The sequence below is a fragment of the Mastigoproctus giganteus genome, chromosome 4 (assembly GCF_048544385.1).
Source record: "Mastigoproctus giganteus isolate SK-2022 chromosome 4, ASM4854438v1, whole genome shotgun sequence".
NCBI classification, from domain to species: domain Eukaryota; kingdom Metazoa; phylum Arthropoda; class Arachnida; order Uropygi; family Thelyphonidae; genus Mastigoproctus; species Mastigoproctus giganteus.
Window position 1 is genome coordinate 165535326 of NC_143578.1, and position 16285 is coordinate 165551610.

General features: G+C 35.0%; 1 protein-coding gene across 1 annotated transcript in view; it reads left to right on the top strand.

Annotated features, from left to right (window-relative positions):
* Positions 1–16285, top strand: part of LOC150087169 (protein white-like) — a 207307-nt gene that overhangs the window by 157157 nt on the left and 33865 nt on the right. Inside the window, exon 12 of the mRNA XM_090372390.1 lies at positions 13632–13651. Coding sequence (XP_090228516.1) covers positions 13632–13651 — 20 coding nt within the window. The remainder of the gene's footprint in view (positions 1–13631; positions 13652–16285) is intronic.

A 16285-nucleotide genomic window follows, 5' to 3' on the forward strand; every position in this document is an offset into this window, starting at 1 on the left:
GAGGTAAAAAGTGGAAATTCGCAAAGCAAACTGGGAAAAATACCAGTGTGCTGCTTCTTTAGATGAGCAAACTATAAGGTAATGTGATATCAATAGTGCTGTTACTTATGTTACAAACCAAACCATCTCTACAGCAAATATTTCAATACCAAAGACCACTAATCAGTACCACAAACATTATAAGCAGTGGTGGAATGAAGAATGCCTGGAAGCAAAGAAAGAAAAAAATAAAGCTTGAAATCAATTCAGAAAGTTCCCCACCACCACTAATCTCATAAAATATAAGAAAGCCAGAGCAAAAGCACATTACATATGTCGAAAAAAGAGTCCTGGATATCTTTTGCTAACAAAATTAATAGAAATACCGACACTAGAATTATATGGAATAAAAATCTCAGGTAAATATTCAACAACACCTAAACCAATAATGAGCTGGAAAAGCCATGACATAACTGATCCAGAAAAAATTGCAAATTTACTAGGAGAAACCTTTGAAGAATTATCAGCTACATCATCATATGGACTAGTCTTTCAAAAATATAAAGCTCAAATCAAAAATAAAAAATTAATTTCTGCACAACTCATGAGATTCCATACAATCAACCCTTCACTATAAATGAGCTATATAAAGCCTTAACCAAATCAAAACAAAGTGCAGTGGGTCCGGATGGAATCCACTATCAAATGATTAAGCATCTCGCTGAAAATTCATTATGCATGATTCTACTGCTTTCTAATAGGATATACTTTAAGCACACATATCCAGACTCTTGGCAGCATTCATTTGTGTTGGCCTTTCCAAAACCAGGGAAGGACCACTCAAATCCAAATAATTATCACCCTATTTCCCTCACTAGCTGTCTTAGTAAAACTTTAGAAAGAATGGTGAATGATCGGTTAACATGGTTTCTTGACTTGCACAATTCCCTTAGTCTGAACCAATATGGTTTTCGGAAAATAGATCAACACTGGATATATTGACAAAAGCCGAAACAAACATCTGCAATGCTTTTCTCCGAAATGAACATCTTGTTTTGATATGTCTCGATATTGAAAAGGCTTTTGATACTACCTGGAGATATGGTATCCTACAGGAATTGCACAAATTAGGAAGGCAAGGCCAACTACCAAAGTTCCTCCGGAATTTCATGCGTAAAAGAACTTTCCAAGTCAGCTACCATAATATTTTGTCTCAAATATACAATCAAGAACAGGGGGTTCTCCAAGGCTCAGTCCTTAGTGCAACCCTTTTCGCAATAAAAATAAATCCTATCACAGAAATCATTCCGGAAACAGTAGAAACATATCTATATGCAAACAATCTCACTATTTCATGTCACTCGCAGAATATGCAGACAATCGAGAGACAGCTTCAATGTGCTATAAACAAAAGTGTCCTGGTCCACCAATAATGGATATCGACTCTCAGTACAAAAGGCAGCAACAATACACTTCTGCAGAAAATGAAAGATGCATCCTGACCCAGAACTAAGAATATGCAATCAACCAATCCCACTGAAGCATAGTATCCGACTACTAGGTGTAATCATGGATCACAAACTAAATTTCCTAGAACATATAAAATATCTATGCACAGTGTGTGTAAAGAAATGGGATGACATGGGATGCTGATCGTTATTCACTATTGCACATTTATCGAGTAGTGATAAGATCTAGATTAGATTATGGTTCTCCCATCTACTCCTCAGTGAGGAAAAGTGTTCTAAAATGGTTAGATCCTATCCATCACAGTGCATTACATGTTGTTTCCAGAGCATTTCATGTGTGTCATCTGTGTACAGTCTGTACACAGAGATTTATGAACACCCACTCAGCCTTCGTAGACAACTTCTTCTTATGAACTATTCTACAAAAATTCAAAGCCTTCCCAAACATCCAACTTGGCAATATCTGTATACTCCAAAATGGGAAACTTTGTATGAGAAAAAACCTAGCATATGCAAACCCACTGGCATATGACTAAAAGAAATACTTTCACATTGGAACTTAAATATGGACAAAATCTACCAAGATACCCCCACATATCTTCCTCCGTGGGAAATCATTTCAGCCAACTGTGACGTGGACCTCATAAAATGGAAACAAAATAATATCCCAAATCAGTACATGAAACAGCTGCATTCCTCTTATGTAATCCAATTCTCTGATTACTCACATCTGTACACTGAAGGCTCCAAAACGGATATACACGTTGGTGCTGCTGTGGTCCTGCCAAATAGCCCCCAGTCCCTTCCAGTAGAGTGTACCATCTATAGTGCTGAACTTTTTGCAATAAGTCTTGCACTAGATCACATTACCAAAACTTCCCTCGTAAAAAGTATAATTTTTACAGACTCATTAGGTGCAATATACACTTTACAGCTACAAAATCAACCATCTCACCTGTATCTAAGAAAAATTCTTTCCTGCTTATCGCTTCTTAAGACTAAAAACCAAAAAGTCAGATTCACTTGGATTCCCAGACATGCTGGAATACTGGGTAATGAACGTGCTGATCAAGCCGCCAAACATCCATCAAATGAAAATTCTCACCTGCATAAAATTCCACACAATGACTTTAAAAATGTCATTCGAAAATCCTCTGAAAACTTATGGACACAGACCTGGAAATCTCAAGAAAACAACAAACTATACCAAATCAAACAGCAGCCCAGATCCTGGAAATCAAGTTTTTGGTCAAACAGGCACGAAGAGGTTATCCTTGCCCGGCTTTGCATGGGACATACACATTTAACACACTCTTATCTCCTAATAAAAAATGATCCGCCACAATGCCCTCGGTATCTAACCATACTAACAGTGAAGCACGTCATCATAGAATGTCCACGTTACCAAATTGCCTGCCAGTCAGCTTTCAAATCACATGCAAATGAACCATTAAGTCTTGGAACTCATTATGGGAGAAAATTCAGAAGTAAAGGAACTCTTTACATACCTCAGTCTAATAAACCTTACCAGTTGCATCTAATATTCCAACGTTATTATTAACATAACTGAAAATAACAAAAAACTTGAACAGGCGCAGTATAGCCGAAGCAGCTTTTGCACCACAAAACTACAAACAACGACAACAACATGGTTAGTGGACAGTTAGTTGACAGGGAATTTATTGGTAGTATTGATCAGTGGTTCTCAACCTTTTTTTGCTCGTGGCCCACTGCTGAGTTTCATTCACCTCTGTGGCCCCATCCTTCATATTGTTTAATTATAATAAATGTAATATTTATAATAAATATGTACTTTATCAACTGCACTTTTTATTTATAACACCTATTATTTGTTTATAATATAAGGAATATTAATAATAAAAAGGGGTTTATTAACTACAATCTTTATTTATAATATAACTTTTACTTATATAATATTGTTTATTCACAATATACAATTATGCTCCTAACAAAAAATATTACAATAATATTATTGTCCCTTAGTTTAGTGAGATCCAAAAGGATCTCACTATTTTTTTATATTAGTAATAATTTTATTTTAGAAGTGAACTTTTTGTGGCCCTCTTAACAGTTTCCATGGCCCCCAATTTTACGTTTTACCTGTGACCCCTCAGAAATATGGCATGGCCCCCATTGAGAACCACTGGTATAGATGATTAGTAGGACAGTTGTCAACACTGTTATCCATCTCATTTCTCATCAAATTTTGAAGATATACAAGTTAATAAGTTGTAAGGAGGATAATACACAATATGATATCATAAAAGAATAATTAAACAAAATACTATTGCACCATATTACTACTTTTGCTGTATTTCAACCTTCAGTTTTTTAATAATGAAAACCAAATCACTTTTTAAATATGTAGCTAGAGCAATTAACCATGAATACTGTTTTAACAAAAATTTCTCTTAATGAAAATATTTCCAGAATCCTTCTGGCTTGCTTGTTAATAATGCTTTTAAATCTGTTTTGAGCAAAATATTTCTGACAGAAAATTCAGTTCAATGAATTATAATCAGAGTCCACCTATTGCCTAAAATATAATTGTTTACCAATGTAAAAATTATGAAGGACATCGTGAATGATCCTCATTTTTTAAATACAAATATGCAAGGTTTCGGTTAAAAAAAATGAAAATTTTAAAAGAATGGGAAAAGTAATTCAGCTTTCCATTCTTATTACGTTTTCCACATTTTTTAATAATTATGTTCAAATTTAATTTGGCATGGTGTACTGACATCATTTCATTCCTCCTTTTCCCTTGCCCAAAAAAAAAAAAAAGTGAAAGAATAAATTTTGTTACTAGTTACTTTTTTCCTAGCAGGGAGAAAAAATGCTCAACTCAAAGAAAACAGTTCACTTGGTCATAGGGGGTGGGCTTAGAAATAGCGATTTAATTTAACTCAGTACAAATTGAATACCCATTTTGGATTGCATTAAAGTTGAATTTTCATTATTCTGTTAATGAATTGATAGACACAGGGTAGATTAAGTAATTTATTATTGAAATGATACAATTTTAAAGGAATTGAACCACCTCAATGCCAAACACTTAAACTCTTTGAAGTGCTGGTCAAGACAATAAAGGCAGATATTGTTGGGCTGTCAGAGACATGGTGTCACACAGATATAAGCAGTGCAGAATTGGAATTTGGGAAGTACAATGAGTACAGAAAGGATAGATAGGATAGGGAGGAAGGAGAGGTTATGCTGTTAATTAAGAAAAACATAAAATCTAAGGAAGTGCATCCAGTTGACATAGATGGACAGTGCAATGTTGAGTCAATTTGGTATGACATAAGCACTGGGAAAGCTAAAACGAGAGTAGAAGTGTGTTATAGGCCTAATGACTCTATTGAGTACAACGAACAATTGTACAGATTAATAGAATGGGCCAGTAAATCAGATTGCATTATAATGGGGGATTTTAACTTCCCAGATATTGACTGGAACTTTCAGATTGGTCACTTGCACATTAGCAAGAGTTTTGTAGATTTATTCAATGATTGTTTTTCTGCAGCAGCATGGTCAAGAGGCAACCATAGAGTGTAATACTTTGATCTGGTTATCAGCATTGATTATTTGTGCATTAAGAATTTGCAGATAAAAGAATCACTAGGCGGCAGTGATCACAGTGTACTGATGTGGGATTCACTTAAAGTTATAATTACCATCAGGAGTAAAGGGAGGGGTTTTTGCTTCCGTAAAGGTGACTGTAGTGGGCTCAGTTTTTAAATTCTGTGCACTGGGACCAACTGATGATGTTGCCAACATCAAATTCTAAGTGGGAAGCATTCAAGAACTAATCGTGGAAGCTACTAGACTTTTCATACCAATTAAGAAATATTGTTCAAGGTTTACACCTAAATGGATGTCAGATGAATTAATGAGACTTGTGGCAGTGAAGAAATATGCATAGGATGCATATAAATTATCAGGTGACACAGAAGCCTGTGGCAGATATAACCTAGTCTGTAATCAAGTCACAAATCTGCCTTTGCTTGCCTTAGGCAAGCAAAGGCAGATTTGTGCCAAGCAAAGGCAGATTACGAGAAATCTTTGGCAAAGGATGCTAAGAAAAATAGCAAAGACTTCTATAGTTATATAAACTCTAGAAGGAAGAGGATGAAACAGATTGGTCCAGCTGATATCAATGGTTTGACTGTAAATGATGCTGCTCAGATAGCTGCCAAACTGAATGAGTATTTTGCATCTACATTCACAAATAAGGAATTATTTAGGGAGGGGAAGGCGAAAATTTTATGAAACTCTAACAGGGAATTAACTGATTATGTAATAACTGAGAGTAAAGTGGAGGAGAAATTGTTGAAGTTAAACATAAGAAAGGCACTTTAATATAACTGGATGGGATCTATCTAGTTATATTAAGAGAGGTGACAATGGAAGTAAGCAAACCGTTAGCCATAATTATGAGAGCATCCTTGGACTCAGGGGAAGTCCCCATAGACTGGAGATGTGCAAATGTATCTCCGATTCACAAAGGAGGATCTAAGGGTAACACTTGTAATTACAGACCAGTTAGTTTGATTTCCATTCCAGGGAAAATAATGGAGCCACTGGTTAAAGATGCATTGCAGGATCTAGACAAGACTACAGTAATAATTCAGACACAGCATGGGTTTGTTAAAGAAAAGTCTTGTCTGACAAATTTGATTGGATACTATGATGTGGTTACAAAGGAACTGGATTCAAAAAATAATTTTGATATCATATACTTGGATTTCAGGAAAGCTTTTGACACTGTTGTGCATAGAAGACTACTGTACAAATTGGAGCAGTACGGTATTAAGGGTAAGTTGCTACAATCGATAAAAGGGTGGTTGAGTGGGAGAAGACTAAGAGTTGTAATCAATGGATGCTGCTCTTCATGGACTAATGTTATTAGTGGAGTCCCCCAGGATTCAATTTTGGGCCACTGTTGTTTTTGTATATTTATCAATGATATTGATGAAAGTACCGTATTTCCCCATGTATAAGATGCACCCTTTTTTTGAAAAATTTGGGGGTCTAAAAACTGGGTGCGTCTTATACAGTGGTTGCAGATTTTTTTACTTGCATTTCGCGCTTGTTGTTTTTGCGCTCATTGTTTCGCACTTGTTACCAGTATATTAGGTTACGGTTTGCCATGTTCTGCCCAGAAATGGCTCAGAAAAGATTTTTGTACAGTGCTGAATTCAAGTTAAAAGTGATCCAGTTTGCAAAAGTGAAAGGAAATCATGCTGCTGAACATAAGTTTGGTTCTCCTCCAACTGAGAAAATAATCCGAGACTGGCTACGGGAAGAAGAAACCCTACTGAAAATGCCATGGCAGAAGAAGGCCATGAGAGGCAAGTCAGCAAAATGGCCTGATGTAGAGAGGGAATTGAAGATATGGATTGAAGAGCAAAGAGCAATTGGAATTCCTGTGTCCACAAAAATGGTTCAGCATGAGGCAAGAAGAATTGCTGTGTAAAATAAGTTACTGATTTCAAAGGAGGACACAATTTGTGCTTCAGATTCATGAAACGGAATGGACTAAGCATGCATACACGCACTAGACTTGCCCAAAAGATGCCTGAAAGCTATGAGCAGAAGGTCCTTAAATTTCATTGTTTTGTCATTCAGTGTTGGAAGACGCATCAGTATGAGTTGGGACAGATTGCAAATATGGACGAAGTCCCCCCTTCAATTTGATGTCCCAAGTAACAGAACTGTTGATAAGAAGGGGGTGAAAACTGTAACTGTGAAGACAAGTAGATATGAAAAGAGCCATTACAGTAAACCCCCGCTATTCGCGGGGGTTACGTTCCTGAGAAATTCCGCGAATACTGAAAACGCGAATACTGAGTTATGGCGCCCATGGTAATAAAAGGGTTCCGTTCCAAAGTATGAAATATATAACAAAAATTAGTCTAAAATTTTGTCTGTACATATTATATGACTATGTACATGGTCAAACGTAGAGAGTAAGTACATAAAAAAAAGCATAAGGCATCGAAATGAAAATAAGAAACAATTTATTAAATGTAATACTGTACATATTTATTAAACATTTTAAAGAAACCTTTCAAAAACATATCAAGAACATGGGTTGCTGGACGAAAAATAACCATATCGATTTTTAAATCTTTCAAACCAGCCTTTGCTGGCTAAAAAACTTATCCCGCCAGTGCTATCACCAGTTTCACTAAAGTGTTGATAACGGAGTTTTGCCTTTTCACGAATGATAAGTGAACTTAACGGAATTTTATTTTGAGTTCGGTCTTCTATCCACAGAGTTAAAGCCTTTTCCATTTTTTCTAATTTCACATTACGAGTTTTATTGAGCAAATTTTTGATGCAATTAGCGCGTTTTCACGGACACTACGGCGGATTTTTTCTTCCGATTTCTTGATTGATCTTACCGTTGACTCATTGATTTTATAATGTTTTGCCACTGAGGAGACACTTTCACCATTAGAAATTTTGTCTAACAATTCAGTTTTACTCGCTAATGTCATCACCTTTGATCTTTTCACAATTCCCTTTTTATTCGCTGCCATATTTTTGTAGGATTAGAAAAGAACTTGTCCACAATAAAGTCACTTTCTTTTAACTTTAACACGCTCGAAAAAGTCTGTTTACATCAACACACTGCAAAATGGTAGATTTTTCACTTTTGTAAACGTATCAATTAAAAGCAAGAGATGAAACCTTCTATGACAAGGGCATTACACATACTGAACAAGGATTAGCTTGAAACATCCGCGCTCGCGATTTTGTCACCCCCCCCACCCATTGAGCGCAGGACACTTCCTTTTTACACCTTTTAATTTATTTTTACTCATTTTTAGAGAATAAAGCACAATTACAACATGAGGAGGCACACTTGATACACATAAAGCTGTGAGCGTGTAGCAACTGAATAAACAACACCATAAAGGCAGAGACAACTCTATTAACACCTCACTAGCTCACATTTTACATTTCTGGCGGTTACTACCATAAAACAATAAAAACAATTTCCAGTTGCGTTCCTGCTAGTGGAATCTGTTATAAACTGGTAGTGAACTCTATCTAATTGCATTTGCGATAATACCGATAGCTGGAATTGTGTTGTTTTTTAAGTTATTATGGTGAAATGTGTTTCCCCTTCACTGCTATAAAAAAATAAATACATTTTCAGAATCTTCTCTTTATTCCTATCGTGTTGCGTTCAGTTGGGGTGATTCCGCGTTCGACTGCCATTTCTTGTAAACACAAAGGCGAATCGTGCATAAGCGAATTCGGTTCGTGTTATATAAGATATCGTTCCCCTATTTATAAATCGTGTAAGATCGAATTAGTATAGTGTAAACACGTGTTATACGACGACTGACTGTACTACTCTGTGGACTGGGCAAAATGATTTTAGCCACACCCATGTTTTTTTCATGGCGGAAAATGTTCACGGCGCTTTAAAATTCACATTTTTTTAGGTTTAAATCAGCGACCGCGAATACGCGAAACCGCGAATACAGATACCACGAATAGCGGGGGTTTACTGTATACAGTTGTTCTAGCTTGTTGTGCCGACGGAACTAAGCTGTCTCCTATGCTGCTTTTCAAATGCAAAACAATGCCAAAAGAAGACATTCCTCAAGGAGTGATTGTCCACGTTCATTACAAGGGTTGGATGGATGGATCAGGATGGGATGAAGACCTGGTTTGAGAATGTTTGGAGCAGGAGACCAGGTGGGCTCTTATGCAAATTTTGCCCTATTGGTGCTTGATCAGTTCAGGGCACACATAACAAACAATACAAAGAAGATTGCTGCAGAGCAAAAAACAAAACTTGCCGTCATACCTTGACATCCCAGCTCCAACCACTTGATGTCAGCATTAACAAAGTCTTCAAAGCTTACATGAGAGATGAATGGAACTAATGGATGAAGTCTTCTGGGGACAATTTGACACCAGCAGGAAGAGTGAAGAAACCAACTATAGGAGAAGTTTGTACCTGGGTGAAAAGATCCTGGGATAATATCAAGATTGAGATCGTTGTCAAGTCATTTAAGAAGTGTAGCATTTCAAATGCCATAGATGGAACTGAGGACGAGGCAATATATGAAGACAGTGATTCACCATCAAACACAGATGAGGACAAGTTAATGGATGGGAGTTTTGACAGTGATGAAGAGTTTGTATGAATTTTATGATGAATAAAACTTGAGTTCAATAACTTTATGTAATACATTTTTTTTTTCAAATTTCAGGCCCCAAAATTAAGGTGCGTCTTTTCCATGGGAGCGTCTTATACATGGGGAAATACGGTATATCAGGCTTGATGTCGAAGTTCGCAGATGATACAAAGGTTGGTAGGGTTGTTAATGACCATAATAGCAGTATGCTACTGCAACAGGATCTAGAAACTTTGGGCATATGGGCTGAGAAGTGGCAACTGAAGTTTAACATTGACAAATGTAAAGTACTGCATATGGGTAAAAATAACCACAGAGAAACATACCAACCATGTGGTGCTACACTTAAGGTGGTAGAAAATGAAAAAGATCTGGGAGTAATTGTGCAGTCCAGTACAAAGTTTTCTCAGCAATGCAGACAGGCTGCCAGAGCAGGTCATGGGGGTATTGTCAATGATATACAGGAATTTTGCTAGTAGGGAAAAGGAGATGATTATCCCTTTGTATAAGGCAATGGTCAGGCTAAGCCTTGAGTACTGTGTACTGGTCTGGAGGTCTCATTTTAGAAAGGATGTAGAGTTCCCTGAGCATATACAGAGATGGGCAACAAGATTGGTTAGGGGAATAAAGGGGCCCTCTTACCAAGAAAGGTTTACGTTCCACAAATTGCAGTGGCTGGAGACTAGACACCTGTGAGATAATCTGATTGAGGTGTATAAAGCCTTGAATGGGTTGAGCACGCTGAATTCTGATGGGATTAATTTACATGCTCAGATTATGAACCTGAGGGGGCATAAATTCAATTTGCGGAAAGACAGTTGTAGAATAGATGTGTGGAAATTAGCCTTTAGCCAGCAGGTGGTTAATTGCTGGAACAAACTTTCATCGGTCTTAGAAGTTGATAGCTTGAATAAATTCAAGGAGCAACTGGACAAACCTTTAGAGGGAATGGATGTGTGAAATCAGTTTTTTTGGCTGATGCTACATAAGCTCATACATTTGCTTTCTTGCATCACACGCCTCCATTACTGCTACTACTCTTTATGGCTACGTTTCGGGAATTCAATGTTTCCTGCCTTCAGGCCTGTGGTTGATAGAACATCGTTAGATTAAGTCCTACAAGTTTTCAATTTGATAATGATATTTGATTATTCACAATAAAATATATTCTAATTATGATTTAGTTCTTTACATGTATAGTTGTCATATAGTTATTACACTTTTGCTTGTAATTTAATTAACTCATGTCATGTTTATATAATGCATGAATGCATAAAGAAACAGAGTTCCCAAAACCTAACCATAAATAGTTTAGCGTTCAGCATTGAGGTAGTTCAATTCTTTTAAAATTATATCATTTTGATAATAAATTACTTAATCTGCCACATGATATAATAGTGTAGTGTATTAACATAATGATCAATCAAATAGACTCCCCTTCCAGGCGCCTCCGTAGCCAGGTGGGAAGGAGCAGCAGTGCGTAGCACACGCTTCTTGATTAGACCGGGGTTCGAGCCCGTCACCACCAAATATGGAGGATGCGGAAAGGTCAGGGAATGACCACCGCATATCCCGGAGCAATATGGCCTTAGTTGCTAATGCTCCTAAAAACCAAACAACAAACAAACAAACTCCCCTTCCAAGAAATTAAATTTTCATATTAATTTGTGAAAAAAATTTTAATTATTAAAAACAAAAATTGATTTATTGATATGTGCAAAGTTAATAGTCTGTTAAATACCTACTTCTGAAAGTCTGGATTATTAAAATTTTATTTGATATAGTATTTCTTATAAATATGATATGGTTTGAGAATGATGATTATGAAAATTTTTGTTTTAGTAGTACATGTTTTGTTATTTAATTTAAAACTTCTTGGGGTGCCGAAATAATTCATGTGCCCTGATAAATTTCATTGTAACAGTATTTTACTGTATTATGCAATTTACCTTGATGATTTTCCTGTAGAGAATGCATCTGAGGCAATAACCAAGAAACATACATGCTAGAATTTTTACAAACATTTATGTATCTACAAACTCTGTTTAATCGCAAATTTCACTCCCCTCCCAAGTAAAAACATTTCATTTGTATAAAAGCTTGCTGATTAAAAGCTGTCTACAGACCACCAGGATGGGTGCCTGATTGTTCAATACTTGATATCAAGGGATATTCAAAAACTTCTGTGATATATAAGTACAGAGAAGAGCAGTGAGATTGGTGAGTGGAAAAAGGTTGGCATTACCAAGAAAGGCTTAACTTCTGCAAATTGCAGTGTATGGAGACTAGGTACCTGTGAGGTGATCTAATTGAGGTGTATAAAGCCTTGAATGGTTTGAGCAAGCTCAATGTTGATGGGATTCTTCCTCTTGTTCAGATTACTCACTTGAGGAGATATAAATTCAAATTGAGGAAAGAAATTTGTAGAATAGATGTGTGGAAATTTTCCTTTAGCCAGAAGGTGGTTGATAGTTGGAACAAACTTCCATCTGTTGTAGTGGAGGTCAACAACTTAAATAAGTTCAAGGCAGAACTAGACAAACATTTGGAGTGAATGAATGGGTGAAATGGGAAGGTTTTTTTTTTTTTTTTTTGGCTGATGCTATATAAGATTGCTTTCTTCCATCATATGCCTCTACTAATGTGAATAAAAGTTAGTGGTTAGGTGATACTCCAGGACAGCTCTGTGGCTGTCATTGGATTTCCCCTAATCACTTCATTAAATTTATGCTTTCATTGACAAAAGCTTAAATTCATTGCATAGCTCCACAGTAATTCTTCTATAGAGCTTGGCAATGAACATAGCAGATACATTTAATACACTAAACTTAAGAAATACATTGTAAATAAAATAAAGTTTTCTGACCACCTTGGTAAATTTATGCTTTTTTCAACAAAAGCATAAATGCAGTGCAGAACTCCATAGCAGCTAATGAATATAATAAACATTTTATTTATAGCATAGAAGAAATGTGCTATAAATAAAATGCAAACTTAAGAACTATGCTATAAATAAAATGCAAACTTAAGAAATATGCGATAAATAAAATGCAAACTTAAGAAATATGCTATAAATGAAATGCAATTTTGAGATATGATTTAATATTGAGATTGAATTGCTGGTGGTTGGAGGCCTGTCAATGTTTTCTTTTTTTTTTTCATCCATAATCGGCAAGTTTGAATTGCCAATATAATGTTTTGGTAATTTATCACAAATGGGTAATGCTAATCTCTAGCTTTAAAAGTCACAAGTTGGTAACTATGAAATAATAACACATGAATACAATTTGTGACCATTGTGATCAGTTCGATGATTTTTTCTTCTAATTTAGATCAAGAACAAATCCCTTTGAAAAGCTATCTACTACTGTGGGAAAAAGAATAATTCCTTTAATATGGGCCACTGTTAATTGCAGAATTTCTCTGTTCTTGGATGCTCAAAATAAAGAAGTGTACTTGACATGAATGCTTATATGAGCATACATATTCAGATTATTACTAACTTAAGGTACAATAAATATACTAATTATAATTCTATGAATAATCTGTGAAAAAAAAAAAAGGGACAAGTTGTAGATAACAACTGATGGTTCAGAGAGCTAAACTGTTGGTGGTCCAGATGGGCCAAACTATTCAAGAATCGTAAAAATTGTTCTTCTGTGATCTCTATATCACTATAAAAATTTTACAGAACAAATAAACAATCTAATTTTAAAGCAAAAAAATCATATTATAGAGATTTTTTTTTTTTTTCAAAGAAAACCTGACTTCTCAGAACAACAGCCGGCATACTACTTATAATATAATAATAAAGATATTAAGACAACTAATGAGAATTCTCTGTTTAACGAGTTTTCTTTTAGAGAGGAGGTATTACTAATTACAGTTGAAAATGCTTTTCAAAAAAATACATAGCTATTAGTAAATACATTGTATTGCTTACTGAAATCTGCACAAGGAAATATATATACTACAGTTGTTTTTACTTTTTCTGTTTTAGATGCAAGAAACCATCAACATGTGAGTATAGATCTATACCCGGTCACAACTTTTTTATATACAGACTGTTTTAGTTAAAAAGTACTTGTATCTGTCACACTTATTTTTAGGGTTAGACTGTTTGTTTTCAACCTTCTTTGTTGTATTATAGTTGAAAATTTTGAATTTCATGTTAAAATTGGAGTAAATTAAGTAAATAAAGTAGAGTGACTGCAAGTATTTTATATTATAATAGTAGAGTAATAGTAAATATTTTATGTTATAATAGCAAAGTAACAGTAAGTATGTTGTATTATAATAGTAAAGTAAATATTTTATATTATAATAGTAAAGTAAGTATTTTATATTATAATAGTAAAGTAATAGTAAGTATTTTATATTATAATAGTAAAGCACTAGTAAGTATTTTATATTATAATAATAAAGTTAGCATTTTACTATTTATAAAATAAATTTTTGTGATAAACTGCTTTTTTCTCATTGGGAAAGTTGCTGTCTCCCTAGTTTCTTAAAACATAGTTGGTGTACTTCTGAAATGAACATAACCAATTTTATTTGAAAATGGTTGGAGGGAAACGCTCATACTTACCACATTTGTAACATTTGCTATTCAGCACACGTTTAACTGCATAGAACAGCTAGTTGTACAAATCTAGTTATATGTTGTTGCCTGCCCTTGCATTATATCCATTTTATTTATTTAGTTTTTATTTCTAATAAAATTGGCTTATTTCAGAAGTACACTGATAATATTTTTAGACTAAGCTAAGGATGGCAGCAACTTGCCTATTAAAAAAAAAACATAGTTTGTTAAAAAAAAAAATTTATTTAGAAGTTTTAAAATCTAAACAGTAATATTTTGTCCAATTTTAAAATCAGATTTCAAAAAATTCCCTCTAAATATGACAAAAAAAATTCCAGACTACAAGAAGGCTAAACCTAAAAATAAACAAGATAGACTGCGGCTCCTTTTAATTAATAGTATGTTTCAATTGACACTGTAAAGACTATATTAAAAAGACTAATCTAATATATCTTAGAGTACTTTTGGATCATTCAGCTGTTAACTTCTTTTGTGTCATTGAAATAATTGTAACTAGAGAATGTCTGTTTTTAATGTTATATTCATATTTTTTTGTTGTATTTGAGTCCCTCAGAAGAAAAATTGTTTAGGTACATTACTCTGGGGTTACTGCTACCCATATGCAATATTTTGCATTTATCAATGTTAAATTTCAATTGCCATTTCTCGGCCCATCTGCCTAACTTTTCCAGCTCCTTTTCCAGTAGCTTACTGTCATTAACTGTCCTGCCAATCTTTCTATAATCTGCAAAGGTGAATATTAAATCTGATATGCCTTCGTCAATTGATAAATATAGAAAACAATAATGGGCCCAACACCAAACCCTGGGGGATGTCACTAATAACGTTAGTCCACGAAAAGCAGTGTCCATTGATTACTGCTCTCTGTCTTCTCCCACTCAAACATCCCTTTATCCATAGCAGCAACTATGGTAGATATAAGCTAGTCTCTAATCAAGTCACAAAGAAGGTTAGGCAAGTGAAGGCAGATTACAAGAAATCTTTGGCAAAGGATGCTAAGAAAAACAGCAACCACTTCTTTACTTATATAAACTCTAGACGTAAGAGGATGAATCAGATTGGTCCACTTGATATCAATGATTTGACTGTTGATGATCCTGCTAAAGAATTCCTGATGTGTGCATCTACATTCACACATCAGGAATTCTTTAGGGAAGTGGAGGACAAGCTTATTAAACTCTAACAGGGAGCTTAATGATTTTGTAATAACTGAGAGCAAAGTGGAGAAGACATTGTTGAAGTTAAACATAAGAAAGACACCTGAGGTGGATGGGATTTATCCAGTTATATTAAAGGAGGTGGCAATGGAAGTAAGCAAACCCTTAGCCATAATTATGAAAGCTTCCTTGGACTCAGGGGAAGTCCCCACGGACCGGAGGTTTGCAAATGTATCACTAATTCACAAAGGGGGTTCAAAAGGTGACACAAGTAGCTACAGACCAGTTAGTTTGATTTCTGTTCCGGGGAAAATAATAGAGTCACTGGTTAAACCACTGTAGGATCATCTAGACAAGATTGCAATAATAATTCAGACACAGCATGGGTTTGTTAAGGGAAAGTCTTGTCTGGCAAATTTGATTGGATACTATGATGGGGTTACGAAGGAACTGGATGCAAAAAATATTTTTGATATCCTATACTTGGATTTCAGGAAAGCTTTTGATACTCTTGCACATGGAAGACTACTGTTCAAATTGGAGCAGTATGCTATTAAGGGCAAGTTGCTGCTATGGATAAAGGGGTGGTTGAGTGGGAGAAGACACACACACGCACACACAGAGAAAGAGAGAGACCAGGTTGTCTCCATGGCATGAGGGTGAAAAACGAATAAGAAATTTAATTTATGTTTTCTAATAGAATATGAAATAAAATTAATGATTTTAGAAATGTTGTTGAAGATAGTTTATCTTTAAAATCGAGCGAAATTCTCTTTTCATTTAAAAAAGCCAGAAATATCCTTGAAACCCTTGCAATTAGTAGTGCTAAGCAAACTTTCAGTGTAATGAATAATATTGTAAAAATAAAAAGAACGTCTTTGACAATTAAACATG